Genomic DNA, 16163 nt, shown 5'->3' with positions numbered 1-16163 from the left:
ATGATGATGATGATGATGATGATGAGTAACCATGTGTCTCAGGAGAAGTACGGCGACATATCGGAGCGCCTGCTGCTGAGGGAGAGGCTGAAGTGCAACACCTTCCACTGGTACCTGAAGAACATCTACCCTGACCTCCACGTTCCTGAGGACAGGGAGGGTTGGCACGGAGCTGTGAGCCTCTTATCTTTTTTTTTCCATGCACACCTCCTCCACTCATCTCTTTTGTCCCATTGTGGTGGAAACTGCAAAAAGCTGCCCTGCCTCTGGTACAGCTAAGGAAAGCCATGCCCTAAAAATCTAAACAATCATGATTATGATCAGTCATGACTTCTTTTGACGGTTGTTGTTATTAACTTTAACTGGTATTCTCAAGACGTGAGCACATCTTGCTGGTTTCTAGGGAAGTTTCAACATAAATTTTTTTTTTTTTAAAATAAAAAAGTGATGATAACCATAGAACCAGACGATTCTGGCTGCTCAGTGCAATATGAGCAGTAAATAATGAACTTCTTTTCATCCATTTTATGTAGCGCATATTAGGGCTGCAGGGCCCAAACAAACACATGTGGACAACTCAGAGTTCACGATTAACATAAGATGCTAGATTTTGGAACCAGGCCGCAATCTTTGTGTGAAGTGAATGCTGAAATGTTATTTATTTGTTTCTCCAAATCTTGCAGGTATACACCTCAGTCATTTATTTTGGTACTTGACACATTGTAAGTGGCTAACATTAGCATGCTACCTTTTTTGTTGTTGCAAATTTTGCAGTTATATATTTTGCTACTTAACGCATGATCCGATGCTAGTATGCTAACATTAGCATGTTAGCATTTTATATTTTTTTGGCTCATTTACTTGATGCATGTTAACGTTAACATGCCAATGTTTTTTTGTTTTTTTTTAGCTAATTTGTAGGTGTACACCTCAGAGTATTATATTTTAGTACTTTGTGCATGTTAACTGTTAGCATGTTGGCAGGTTTGCATTTCAGATTGATGCATTTTGGTACTGATACATGATCAGTATTGGCATGTTAGCCTATCTTTTTTATTTTTTTTAGCTCATTTACCTGTTGCACGTTATCGTTATAATGCTAAAGTTTAACTAAATCGTAGGTGTACACCTCAGAGTATTATATTTTGGTACTTTGTGCATGCTAACTGTTAGCATGTTAGCTTTAAAAAAATGTTTTGCAATATTTGCAGATATGCACTTCAGATTCATACATTTTGGTACTGATACATGATCAGTGTTAGCATTTTAGCTCATTTACCTGTTGCACATTATCGTTATAACGCTAACGTTTTTTAGCTAAATTGTAGGTGTACACCTCAGAGTATTATATTTTAGTACTTTGTGCATGTTAACTGTTAGCATGTTTACAAGAATGTTAGCAGGTTTGTATTTCAGATTCATGCATTTTGGTACTGATACATGATCAGTATTAGCATATTAGCCTTCCAGCTTTTTAAAAAAAAATTTTTTTTAGCTCATTTACCTGTTGCAGGTTATCGTTATAATGCCAAAAGATTTTTGCTAAATCGTAGGTGTACACCTCAGAGTATTATATTTTGGTACTTGACTTATGTTAATTGCTAACTAGCTTTGTTTTAGCTAATTTTGAATGTATCTGCTTAACAGTTGTACTTTTTAATGACTTAGTGGTATCTAGTCGGCGTGTTAACTGTTAGCATTTTAGTTTATCCACATGCAATTTTTATTGAAATTGCATATTATATATATATATATTTTTTTAGCTCATTTACCTGATGCACGTTATCGTTATAATGCTAACGTTTTTTAGCTAAATCGTAGGTGAACACCTCAGAGTATTATATTTTGGTACTTTGTGCATGCTAAGTGTTAGCATGCTAACTAACATGTTAGCTTTAAAAAATGTTTTGCAATATTTGCAGATATGCACTTCAGGGGCCGTACTTATCAAGCTTCTTAGAATTACTCCTAAGAAGTCTGCTAAGAGTTGACTTAAGAGTAAATAAATTCTTCGCTGAAAGCTGCACTTAAAAGTTAGTTATCAAGCGTCTTACTCACACTTTCAGCGAAGTGTAGGACTGAATCTTAAGTGTCACACTCAGAGCTGAATTACGACATTACTATGTGCCGTAAACGGAATTTTAGGTGACGTCATTTCTGTGTCCATAGAAATTACCAAACACGGAATGGAATCCGTTGTCTAAGAATAAAGAAATATCTTGGAAATATTTAAGTGGACAATGGGAGTGTATATTTTGACAATAAACTACAAAATAATACAAAACAAACTAGTCCCCGCCGGCACTCACGCTACCGCTCCCTCTCTTCTATCGCCCACACACTCACTGACGTCACTCACCTCACGGCCACACACATAGGCTACTGTCATAACATTTTCTTTCCAATTCATTAATTAGGCAACTAATTTGAAACTGGTGTGGGTGGCTCTATATATACTAGCCCACTGCAGACACATGCAGAAATCAACAAGGAATCGAAAAGTATTAAATCTGTGACAAAAATAATATCCGCTCTGTCTAAACGATACCGTTTGATCAGCTGCTCGTCATCAAAAAAAAAAAACATTGTTCCGTTCCCTGAACGTTCGCGCACGTCTCTCTCGCCTCAGTGCCATCCCCTGCTAGCAACTCCTAACCACTTAAGACACCTCTGAAGGTCTCTTAAATATCGTGGAGAGTAGGAGTGATTCTTAGACTTAAGAACGTTGATAAAAAAGCTTTTATTCTTAAGTTTGAGAGTAGGACTAAATTTCGCAAATTCTCAGGACTTAAGTGTAAAATGGCACTCTAAGAAGCTTGATAAGTACGGCCCCAGATTCATACATTTTAGGTACTGATGCATGATCAGTGTTAGCATTTTAGCTTTTTTAGCTCATTTACCTGTTGCACGTTGTCGTTATAATGCTAAAGTTTTTTAGCTAAATCGTAGGTGTACACCTCAGAGTATTATATTTTGTTACTTGATGTATGTTAATTGCTAACTAGCTTTGTTTTAGCTAATTTTTTATGTATCTGCTTAACAGTTGTACTTTTTAATGACTTAGCGGTATCTAGTCGGCGTGTTAACTGTTAGCATTTTAGTTTATCCATAGAAATTGCATATTATATATATATATATATATATATATATATATATATATATATATATATATATATATATATATATATATATATATATATATATATATATATATATATATATATATATATATATATTTTAGCTCATTTACCTGTTGCACGTTATCGTTATAATGCTAAAGTTTTTTTAGCTAAATCATAGGTGTAGACCTCAGAGTATTATATTTTGGTACTTTGTGCATGCTAACTGTTAGCATGCTAACTAACATGTTAGCTTTAAAAAATGTTTTGCAATATTTGCAGATATGCACTTCAGATTCATACATTTTGGTACTTATACATGATCAGTGTTAGCATTTTTGCTTTTTTAGCTCATTTACCTGTTGCACGTTGTCGTTATAATGGTAACGTTTTTTAGCTAAATTGTAGGTGTACACCTCAGTATTATATTTTGGTACTTTGTGCATGCTAACTGTTAGCATGCTTACTAACATGTTAGCTTTAAAAAAATGTTTTGCAATATTTGCAGATATGCACTTCAGATTCATACATTTTAGGTACTGATACATGATCAGTGTTAGCATTTTAGCTTTTTTAGCTCATTTACCTGTTGCACGTTGTCGTTATAATAGTAACGTTTTTTAGCTAAATTGTAAGTGTACACCTCAGAGTATTATATTTTGGTACTTGATGTATGTTAATTGCTAACTAGCTTTGTTTTAGCAAATTTTTTATGTATCTGCTTAACAGTTGTACTTTTTAATGACTTAGCGGTATCTAGTCGGCGTGTTAACGGTTAGCATTTTAGTTTATCCACATGCAATTTCTATTGAAAATGCATATTATATATATATTTTTTTGGCTCATTTACCTGTTGCACGTTATCGTTATAATGCTAAACATTTTTAGCTAAATCGTAGGTGTACATCTCAGAGTATTATATTTTGGTACTTGACTTATGTTAATTGCTAACTAGCTTTGTTTTAGCTAATTTTGAATGTATCTGCTTAACAGTTGTACTTTTTAATGACTATATCTAGTCGGCGTGTTAACTGTTAGCATTTTAGTTTATCCATAGAAATTGCATATTATATATATATATATATATTTTAGCTCATTTACCTGTTGCACGTTATCGTTATAATGCTAAAGTTTTTTTAGCTAAATCATAGGTGTAGACCTCAGAGTATTATATTTTGGTACTTTGTGCATGCTAACTGTTAGCATGCTAACTAACATGTTAGCTTTAAAAAATGTTTTGCAATATTTGCAGATATGCACTTCAGATTCATACATTTTGGTACTTATACATGATCAGTGTTAGCATTTTTGCTTTTTTAGCTCATTTACCTGTTGCACGTTGTCGTTATAATGGTAACGTTTTTTAGCTAAATTGTAGGTGTACACCTCAGAGTATTATATTTTGGTACTTTGTGCATGTTAATTGCTAACTAGCTTAGTTTTAGCTCATTTTGAATGTATCTGCTTAACAGTCGTACTTTTTTGTCACTTACCCGGCGTGTTAACTGTTAGCATTTTAGTTTATTCACGTGCAATTTCTACCGAAATTTCATTTTCTATTTTTTTCTGATGTCCTTTGGGTACATTAGGCGGCTTAAAAAAGTATTATGCTGGCTGTCACTGCTGTACCTCACACAGGCTGGGAAATACAAGTTGAAAGTGCAAAAACAGGTTTTTCTAGCAGGAACATCACAAGTTAAAAATATGGACAATGCGCACGGGAGTTCACTTTAGTCTATTCCCACCAGGTGCGCAGCTCGGGAATCAACTCTGAATGTCTGGACTACAACGCCCCGGATCACAGCCCCACAGGCTCCCACCTCTCTCTGTTCGGTTGTCACGGCCAAGGAGGCAACCAGGTACCATATCTACCCGCTGTTTGTGTCCGAGTGGCCACCGACCTCTCCTTGTTCCCGCCGCCGCAGTACTTCGAGTACACGTCCCAGAAGGAAATCCGCTTCAACTCGGTGACCGAGCTGTGCGCCGAGGTGCCGGAGGGACAGTCGTCCATCGGGATGCGCCACTGCCCCCGCGACGGCGAAGCCAAGCTGCCCGGCACCATCTGGGAGTTCCGGGACGTAAGTCTTGTCCCAGTCTCCTCCTTTTTTCCCCCGCCTCCGGTGGTCCTCACGTCCTCTCCCCTGTGAGCAGGACAAGAGCATCTACCACCCGCACTCCAACACCTGCGTCGCCGCCTACCGCAAGCCGGACGGCCACACCGACGTCCAGATGAAGCCTTGCGACCCGGTGGATAAAAACCAGCAGTGGAAGTTCGAGTGGTAGAGCGTAAGGGACCTTCTTTCTCGCCGCACGCCTTTCCATAGGGACTCGCGCCCACTTTTTTAACCGTCCGTCTCCGACCGCCAGGAAGTGCCTGTCGGAGGGACGCACGTGTGTGCCCGCACTCCAAACCAGCAGGGGGCGGCCTTTTTATCCAAGCGCTACAAACACAAACTGGCGCCAGCTTCCTGACTAAACCATGTTGACTTTCTGCACTCCCAAGCCGCCTCCCGCTGGCAGAAAGCGGTATTGCGTTGTTTCTCAACTCCGCAAAGTCCGGCCGGGGGCCTCGTTTATGGAAACGCGGACGGACGCCAGCGGGGTAGAAATCTGCGTACGTAACTTTCACCGCAAATGTACAAAAAAAAAATGTGCCCGCGGATTCATTTGCACTCTTTTTGACCAAGTTTTTCAGACAAAATCTCAAACATACGAACTGTGAAATGCATAACAAAACCTCGATTTCACAAAGTAGAAGCATCCTATTGCATATTTATTTGTTCCATCCCGGAAATCTAGAGCCGTGTTGATACTATACAGGCAACTGTAATTAGGAGTAGGTACTTTTATAGGCGCCGGCCGAGTCCCGTGGGTACTACCGGGTACCGATTTGCGGGGAATCGAACGGGGCCATATTTCCATACGTTTGTTGCACGTGACTCAGCCAAAGTCCCACTAAATAAAGTTGCAATGTTCAACACCAACTAAGTAAGTATGTTTGGTAGAAAACACTCTTCAAAATGCGCTATCTTGACTTGCATTGGTTTTGCCATAGACAGGCTACTATTAGCATTAGCGATTTTACATGGCGATTTCAACACCTCCAAATTTGCTGACGAGAATTACAACTAAGATGAATGTTACAATCAAGAATGCTTGGTAGAAAACACTCTTCCAAAATGCGCTATCTTGACGCTAATTCACATTGGTTTTGCCATAGACAGGCTACTATTAGCATTAGCGATTTTACATGGCGATTTCAACACCTCCAAATTTGCTGACGAGAATTACAACTGAGATGAGTGTTGCAATCAAACAGCTGGTGTGTAACAAGCACGATACTTACAGTGTAAACACTTTGTAGGGCGCAACATAACGTGTTAGCATTAGCGATTTTACATGGCGATTTCAACACCTCCAAATTTGCTGACGAGAATTACAACTAAGATGAGTGTTGCAATCAAACAGCTGGTGTGTAACAAGCACGATACTTACAGTGTAAACACTTTGTAGGGCGCAACATAACGTGTTAGCATTAGCGATTTTACATGGCGATTTCAACACCTCCAAATTTGCTGACGAGCACTTCAACTAAGATGTGTGTTGCAATCAAGAATGCTTGGTAGAAAACACTCTTCAAAATGCGCTATCTTGACTTGCATTGGTTTTGCCATAGACAGGCTACTATTAGCATTAGCAATTTTACATGGCGATTTCAACACCTCCAAATTTGCTGACGAGAATTACAACTAAGATGAATGTTACAATCAAGAATGCTTGGTAGAAAACACTCTTCCAAAATGCGCTATCTTGACGCTAATTCACATTGGTTTTGCCATAGACAGGCTACTATTAGCATTAGCGATTTTACATGGCGATTTCAACACCTCCAAATTTGCTGACGAGCACTACAACTAAGATGAGTGTTGCAATCAAACAGCTGGTGTGTAACAAGCACGATACTTACAGTGTAAACACTTTGTAGGGCGCAACATAACGTGTTAGCATTAACGATTTTACATGGCGATTTCAACACCTCCAAATTTGCTAACGAGCACTACAGCTAAGATGAGTGTTGCAATCAAACAGCTGGTGTGTAACAAGCACGATACTTACAGTGTAAACACTTTGTAGGGCGCAACATAACGTATTTGGAGGTGTTGACATCGCCACGCAAATTTGCTGACGAGCACTACAACTAAGATGAGTGTTGCAATCAAACAGCTGGTGTGTAACAAGCACGATTCTTACAGTGTAAACACTTTGTAGGGCGCAACATAACGTGTTAGCATTAACGATTTTACATGGCGATTTCAACACCTCCAAATTTGCTAACGAGCACTACAGCTAAGATGAGTGTTGCAATCAAACAGCTGGTGTGTAACAAGCACGATACTTACAGTGTAAACACTTTGTAGGGCGCAACATAACGTGTTAGCATTAGCGATTTTACATGGCGATTTCAACACCTCCAAATTTGCTGACGAGCACTACAACTAAGATGTGTGTTGCAATCAAACAGCTGGTGTGTAACAAGCACGATACTTACAGTGTAAACACTTTGTAGGGCGCAACATAACGTGTTAGCATTAGCGATTTTACATGGCGATTTCAACACCTCCAAATTTGCTGACGAGCACTACAGCTAAGATGAGTGTTGCAATCAAACAGCTGGTGTGTAACAAGCACGATACTTACAGTGTAAACACTTTGTAGGGCGCAACATAACGTGTTAGCATTAGCGATTTTACATGGCGATTTCGACACCTCCAAATTTGCTGACGAGCACTACAACTAAGATGAGTGTTGCAATCAAACAGCTGGTGTGTAACAAGCACGATTCTTACAGTGTAAACACTTTGTAGGGCGCAACATAACGTGTTAGCATTAGCGATTTTACATAGCGATTTCAACACCTCCAAATTTGCTGACGAGCACTACAACTAAGATGTGTGTTGCAATCAAACAGCTGGTGTGTAACAAGCACGATACTTACAGTGTAAACACTTTGTAGGGCGCAACATAACGTGTTAGCATTAGCGATTTTACATGGCGATTTCAACACCTCCAAATTTGCTGACGAGCACTACAACTAAGATGTGTGTTGCAATCAAACAGCTGGTGTGTAACAAGCACGATACTTACAGTGTAAACACTTTGTAGGGCGCAACATAACGTGTTAGCATTAGCGATTTTACATGGCGATTTCAACACCTCCAAATTTGCTGACGAGAATTACAACTAAGATGAGTGTTGCAATCAAACAGCTGGTGTGTAACAAGCACGATACTTACAGTGTAAACACTTTGTAGGGCGCAACATAACGTGTTAGCATTAGCGATTTTACATGGCGATTTCAACACCTCCAAATTTGCTGACGAGCACTACAACTAAGATGTGTGTTGCAATCAAACAGCTGGTGTGTAACAAGCACGATACTTACAGTGTAAACACTTTGTAGGGCGCAACATAACGTGTTAGCATTAGCGATTTTACATGGCGATTTCAACACCTCCAAATTTGCTAACGAGCACTACAGCTAAGATGAGTGTTGCAATCAAACAGCTGGTGTGTAACAAGCACGATACTTACAGTGTAAACACTTTGTAGGGCGCAACATAACGTATTTGCGTGGCGATTTCAACACCTCCAAATTTGCTGACGAGCACTACAACTAAGATGAGTGTTGCAATCAAACAGCTGGTGTGTAACAAGCACAATACTTACAGTGTAAACACGTTGTAGGGCGCAATATAACACATTCAGCTTCCTGGAAAAAGGCTCCTTCCTAGTTTGATGGCCTACACAGTACTGCCATCTAATGTCTTGGAAGTGCAACTGCACATGTGATAATAAAATAAGCAGAGGTATTTATAATCGGCTCATTTTTAAATGTTACAATAAAAAAACACAATTTTATTATCAAACAATTACACAAAAGGTACCTGGAATTGGTACCGAATCGGTTCGAATGTGAACGGTACCTATCCCTGGTTATGAGGAGGTGGGACATTAAACTATTGTTTATTTTACTCATTTTTATTTGAATGGTTAAAATGTATAAAGAAGTAAGGAGGTGCGTTTTTTTTACTTGTATGTGGGTAAAAAGTATTGTTTTAAGACCGCAAAATATGGAATGTAACACAATACATGGCTGAATAAAATCATGTGATGAATTTAGGGAATTATTATTTAATACACTGAGACTTTGGGAATGCGGTTGCAACCCATTATATTATTATTTGTTAGAAGAGTGTTCAAAAACCACATTTGTTGTGCAAATGATATTTAAAATCCTCTTGTCAGAGCTTTCATTTTGCTCATGACGACTTCTTGAGTTCTTCATCCAAGCAAAAGATCTCAGTCACTGTGATTGGTCAAATATTGACATTGTAATTATTATTATTATTATTATATTGATGGTCTAACACATGATCTTTTATAACGGGGGTGTCAAATTTGTTTTTAATTGAGGACCACATTGCAATTATGCCCGCTCGCAACTGTGAACGGACCATAGAGCGCACCGGTATATAAGCCACACCCACTACATTTTCGAAGAAAACAATATTTTTCCATATATTAGCCGCACCGGACGAAAAGCCGCAGATATATACGTTGTGAAATTAGTTATTTACATAGAAACATTTAGTAAATGTTTATCTACATACATTAATTGTTTCCAAACGTTGTCTGTAACACGGCAGTAAAACGGCTGATCAGACAAAACAGAAGTCATCATCATGGACCCACTAGCTGCGCAAGCTAGCTCTCAAATCAGCAAAACAGACTCGATAACTCCACGGTGACGTTTTGGCGAATTTACGAGACTGAAACAATATAAAAAGAATGCCATTGTTAGTTACTAATACTAACACAGACGCATATTAGCTCATGCTAACGACGCTGGCTTGAATACATTACTATAACATGTACAAATATGCATAAAATAGTACTATCGTGGGACAGTTTAGTATGTAAGAATCGTTTTAGTTACATTGTAAAACTTAGAAACGTTGCTCGGAGTTATGAATTAAGAATAATTTCGAGCAGAAACTATCAGGTTCAAACACTGATGACATCTATTAAACAGACAAGAAGCAAGGAATTAAACCGAGACAGAATTCAATTTAGCTCATTGAGGAGAAATGTCTGGGCTGTACTCTTTGTGCAGTCTTCCACCACGCTCTGACGAAAGATTGTGAAGTGAAGTGAATTATATTTATATAGCACTTTTCTCTAGTGACTCAAAGCGCTTTACATAGTGAAACCCAATATCTAAGTTACATTTAAACCAGTGTGGATAAAGTGTCTTGCCCAAGGACACAACGGCAGTGACTAGGATGGCGTAATTGAGGTAATTAGCATGGCCATGTATGGCTGGTTGTGGGAGGACCCCAGGTAGTAGAAGAGTGCTAGGAAATGTGCGCAGCATGCTTTGATAAATCACTTTTTTTTACGCAAGGTTTCACGTTGGAATCCACGCACACTTTTTAAATTATTTTGTTTTACAAAGGAGGCCCGTGGTTGTTACCTCCAAACTGTCACTAAGTTTGTTGTCCAGTGGGCTGGTGTTTGGTGGCAGGAAGGTGCAGCTCTGCACTCTGTGGGACCCCAAGCAGCTGCTTCCTAACAACATCCTGCGAGAGGAAAACCAAAGGAAGTGTCCAAAAAGTGTCCTTTGCTCGTAAGCTGGGCCCAAAAGTCCTGGGTGGAAATGTCACACTTTCTTTTTTTAATCGATGTGAAACATTTTATACTTTTTAAATCACTCTCGAATTTCATGTGACGCATGTTGTGTACAAAAACACATTCAAGGGAAAGAAATAGTTAGATAATTTATTTTTTTAGTACAAAATAACAAATGCATTATAATAAAAGCGGAGGGTTAAAGCCTTTTAAGACCTGCATGCCATTATATTCTTATTAGTGACAGAGCAGGAAGGGGCTTGGATCATGTAAACTTTCTAATAAAGCTTCTTGTCATTCAATAATGGACATTTTACATACAGCAAACGATTTATCTTAGTAAAAACAAAGAAGTAATAAAAGTAGTTGTATTTAATTATTAATTTATGAATTAACAATGGAGGTTAATTGATGTCTATTATAAAAAGCTTTTTTTTTCACAGTGTCATTTTTTGCCTTTGAATTTTGTGAACTGAATCAACTCAAGCTGACAATTTCATTAAATAAAAATGTGTTTAAAAACTCAATGTGTAAAAATTCAGTGTGAAAAAATTATCATTAAAAAAATTCCGTAGAAACTATTTCATTGGGAAAAACTGTGTAAAAAAATCAGTGTTGGGAAAAAATTCAGTACGGAAACATTTGGTGTTAAAGTTTAGTGGGAAACATTTCAGAGTTAAAAATGTTGTGGAAAAAAATGAAGTGGAAAAATAAATCAGTGTTGAAGAAAAATGTAGTGTACTCCACCTTCCGCCCGATTGTAGCTGAGATAGGCTCCAGCGACCCCCCGCGTCCCCGAAGGGAATAAGCGGTAGGAAATGGATGGATGGATGGATAAAATCAGTCTAAAAAATTCAGTGAAAAAAAATCAGTACTGAAAAATTCAGTGGAAAAAAATCAAGTGTAAAAAAAAAAATTCAGTGAAAAAAAAAATCACTCTTAAAAAAAAATTCAATGCGTAAAAAAATTAGTACAGAAAAAATCAGTGATAAAAGTTCAGTGGAAAACTTTTCAATGTTAAAAAAAATATTTGGAAAAAATCAATTTGAACAAAGTTCAGTGGAAAAAAATCAGTGTTGAAATAAATAAATACAAAAAAATCTATGCCGAAAAAATGTAGTGGGGAAAAAAAATCTGGGTCAAAAACATTCAGTGGAAAAAAAATCAATGTCGAAAAAAATCAGCGTTGAAAAAAAATTCAGTGGAAAAATCAGTCTAAAAAAATCAGTACAGAAAAAATCAGTCATTATAAAAACGTCGGTGTTAAAAAATTCAGTGGAAAAAAATCAATCAAAAAATCAATTCTGTGGAAAAAAATCAGTGTCGAAAATATTCAGTGAAAAAAATCAGTACAGAAAAATTCAGTGATTAAAAAAAGTTCAGTGGAAAACATTTGTGTTAATAAATTCAGTGCAGAAAAATGTACTTCAAAGCTCAAGATAAATGAAGACTGCTGAATGGATCCTGTCTCAGAAACAGCCAATGAGGTGTCAGGTTAGAAGTCATGTGACACGGAGGCAACATGTTACAGTGTGTAATGTACTTCATTGTCTACATGTAATGTAATGTCAACTCCAACTACAAAGCCCAAAAGCAGTGAAGTTGTCACGTTGTGTAAATGCTAAATAAAAAGAGAATACAATAAATCCTTTTCAACTTATATTCAATTGAATAGACTGCAAAGACAAGATATTTCATGTTCACACTGACAAACTTTGTTATTTTTTTGCAAATAATCATGAACTTAGAATTTAATGGCAGCAACACATTGCAAAAAAGTTGCCACAGGGGCATTTTTACCACTGTGTTACATGGCCTTTCCTTTTAACAACACTCCGTAAAGGTTTGGGAACTGAGGAGACACATTTTTGAAGTGGAATTCTTTACCATTCTTGCTTGATGTACAGCTTAAGTTGTTCAACAGTCTCCCTTCTCATATTTTAGCCTTCACACATTTTCAATGGGAGACAGGTCTGGACTACAGGCAGGCCAGCTCGGGCTCAACAAAGCTTTTCTGGGTGTTGTTGATAAATGGCTTTGGCTTTGCACAGGAGAGATTTAACTTGCACGTACAGATGTAGCGACCAACTGTAGTTACTGACAGTGGTTCTCTGAAGTGTTCCTGAGCCCATGTGGTGATATCCTTTACACACCGATGTCACTTTTTGATGCAGTACCGCCTGAGCGATCGAAGGTCATGGACATTCAATGTTGGTTTTCGGCCTTGCCGCTTACGTGCAGTGATTTCTCCAGATTCTCTGGAACTTTTGATGATATTACGGAGCGTAGATGGTGAAATCCCTCAATTCCTTGCAATAGCTTGGTTGAGAAATTTTGTTCTTGCACAATTTGCTCAGGCATTTGTCGACAAAGTGGTGACCCTCGCCCCGTCCTTGTTTGTGAATGACTGAGCGTTTCATGGAAGCTGCTTTTATACCCAATCATGGCACCCACCTGTTCCCAATTAGCCTGTTCACCCGTGGGATGTTCCAAATAAGTCTTTGATGAGCATTCCTCAACTTTCTCACTCTTTTTTGCCACTTGTGCCAGCTTTTTTGAAACATGTTGCAGGCATCCAATTCCAAATGAGCTAATATTTGCAAAAAATAACAAAGTTTGTCAGTGTGAATATGAAATATCTTGTCTTTGCAGTCTATTCAATTGAATATAAGTTGAAAAGGATTTGTTGTATTCTCTTTTTATTTAGCATTTACACAACGTGACAACTTCACTGCTCTTGTAGTTTGTACTGGATGTCAACTCCCAACTACATCAATTCAAGATTCTGTCAAAGACAAATGATATTTAATGCCAGTATTTGTCTATAAAGACTTCCAAAAGAGGTGTAATGTAAAGGTTGACATGAAGAATGCTTTTATCTTTAAAATTAAAATAAATATATGGTACAGTATTACTTTTGACAAAGTAAAATATCAAAATAGTCCCCGCATTCTTTGATTTTTCACTGGCAAAAGTTAGGATGCCCATTTCATTTTCGACTTATCTCAAAATTGACTTTTTATCTCATCAAAACTTTTATCTCATTATTATGACTTTATCTCACAATTTAGATTTTTTTAAAAAAATGTATCTCATAATTTGCATTTCCTAACAGGAAGTGAACATGCGTGTTAATAATTGCTATAGAGAAGGGGTAGGATGAAATAAACTCTGATTCTTCCTACTCTTTTCCGGACATGTTGTAATGAGGAAATGTGCAACATTTGATGCATCACATTGAAATAAGAATATAACTTGAAGAAAATAATTATGACCCCAAAAAGGAATACTAATTGTGCTGACGTTGTTGCTCGTATTCCAGTCAATGAACGCCCCCAGAGGTGGAACCGCGCATTACACTTTGCTCAAAAGTTGCAGGAGCACAACTGGAAAATGAAGTCGTTTCTAATTATGCCTTTGAAAAACGTTGATTGGAGGTAAGAGCGTGTTGTACTTCAAATACTTTTTCATGTCAATCACTGACAATATATGTCAACAATCAATTACAATATTTAATAGCATACAATTAATATTAAAACAAGTCTTGTCTATTTCAAGCAGACGGAAAACAATTGGCTCTACTGCAAATGCTTCAAAATAAAAGTCCAACGTATGCCTGGATGTTATTGTCATAGAAGTAGTAACAGACCTCATAAAGGTGGATCCTTAAAACAGTTTCCCAATTGTCTTTTTAGATGTTGTTATGGCGACGAATGAGCAACAAAAAACAACATTGTGACAAATGTTTGTTGCCTTTATTTTGTTTTTAATGAAACCGGAAGCACGGAAGCGTGGACGCTTGAGATCGAGCGAGCCCTCATCAAACTGCACCTGCTTCAAAGTAAAAGTCCAACTTAATAGTCCTATAGGTTTTAAGTGATTCTGTTACGACGATGAATGAAAACAAAACAATCATTGTGACAAATATTCGATGTCTTTCTGTGAACCCGGAGTGGAGTTTGCCCTCATCAAGCAGGCGGAACACTGTTTGCTCTACTGCGCACTCTTCAAAATAAACGTATATTGTATGACTAAGTGTCGTATATGTAATAACTAAAATCCATAAAGCGTGGACGCTTGAAACATTAGTCTTTTAAATTGTGTTATAACGCCGAATGAGCAAAAATAAATAAAAAACAGTGGGACGAATGTTCGTTGTCTTTCTATGAAACCGGAAGTACGGCTCGGAGTCGAGTTTGTTCTCATCAAGCAGGCGGAAGACGGTTTGTTTTACTACCACATGCTTGAAAATAAACGTATATCGTATGACTGTAATAACCAATATCCCACAAAGCGTGGACGCTTGAAATAGATTAGTCTTTTAAATTATGCTATAACGCTTTATGAGCAAAAATAAAAAACAATGTGACGATGGTTTGTTGTCTTTTTATGAAAACGGAAGTAAGGCGAGTTTGCCTTCATCAAGCAGGCGGAAAACAGTTTGCTTTACTACGCATGCTTCAAAATAAACGTCGATCGTATGACTGTAATAACCAAAATCCACAAAGCGTGGACGCTTGAAATAGATTAGTCTTTTAAATTATGCTATAACGCTGCATGAGCAAAAATAAAAAAGTGTGACGATGGTTTGTTGTCTTTATGTAAACGGAAGTAAGGCTCGGAGTCGAGTTTGCCTTCATTAAGCAGGCGGAAAACAATGCTTCAAAATAAAACTACTGTAACCGAGGTTTATAAATGTCGCTTATACTGTATAAAACTACAAAATAACAAACACGGAGGCTCCAGTTTTACACGAGGACCACTTTATTTTCTTTCTTTCAAAACCTCCGCTCCACTATAACGTGTCATCACTTCCGCTCTTAGCACCTTCAAAATAAGAGCTCAAGGCATATACTGTATAACAGCGTATAACAGGAATTTAACACCACAAAGAGGAAAGCCCATAACAATATGTTACGTACCGCCCCTCCTACAAAAAGAAACGTCCTCGTTCCAACACAATAACAGGATAAGTGCAAAAACAACACAGGCATTTAAAACAAAAAATAACAAACACGGAGGCTCCAGTTTTACACGAGGACCACTTTATTTTCTTTATTTCAAAACCTCCGCTCCACTATAACGTGTCATCCTTTCCGCTCTTAGCACCTTCAAAATAAGAGCTCAAGGCATATATTGTATAACAGGAACTTAACATCACAAAGAGGAAAGCCCATAAAAATAGGTTACACTACATTGTATAACTAAATTGTCATATACGTAATAACCCAAATGTATAAAGCGTGGACGCTTGAAACACATAATCCTTTTAAATGATGTTATAACGCCGAATGAGCAAAAAAACAAACAAACAAAAAAACAGTTTGACGAATGTTCGTTGTCTTTAGGCTACCC

The 16163-nt window shown here is 37.6% G+C and overlaps 1 protein-coding gene across 4 annotated transcripts in view; it reads left to right on the top strand.

Moving 5' to 3' along the window:
- Positions 1–11335, top strand: part of poc1bl (POC1 centriolar protein homolog B (Chlamydomonas), like) — a 34318-nt gene extending 22983 nt beyond the window's left edge. The window contains exons 8-12 of one of the 4 annotated variants that reach the window (XM_062047209.1): positions 43–174; positions 4868–4978; positions 5045–5197; positions 5271–5405; positions 10684–11335. In XM_062047209.1, coding sequence (XP_061903193.1) covers positions 43–174; positions 4868–4978; positions 5045–5197; positions 5271–5402 — 528 coding nt within the window. In that variant the 3' untranslated portion in view covers positions 5403–5405; positions 10684–11335. Of the gene's footprint in view, positions 1–42; positions 175–4867; positions 4979–5044; positions 5198–5270; positions 5821–10683 lie in introns of those variants that run through there. The other 3 variants (XM_062047208.1, XM_062047207.1, XM_062047206.1) reach the window with 3 other exon arrangements.
- The last annotated feature ends 4828 nt before the right edge of the window (positions 11336–16163 follow it).

Source organism: Entelurus aequoreus, linkage group LG05 (assembly GCF_033978785.1).
Source record: "Entelurus aequoreus isolate RoL-2023_Sb linkage group LG05, RoL_Eaeq_v1.1, whole genome shotgun sequence".
NCBI classification, from domain to species: Eukaryota; Metazoa; Chordata; class Actinopteri; order Syngnathiformes; family Syngnathidae; genus Entelurus; species Entelurus aequoreus.
Note: the sequence above shows the minus strand (reverse complement) of the source record. Positions and strands in the feature narration are given on the sequence as shown.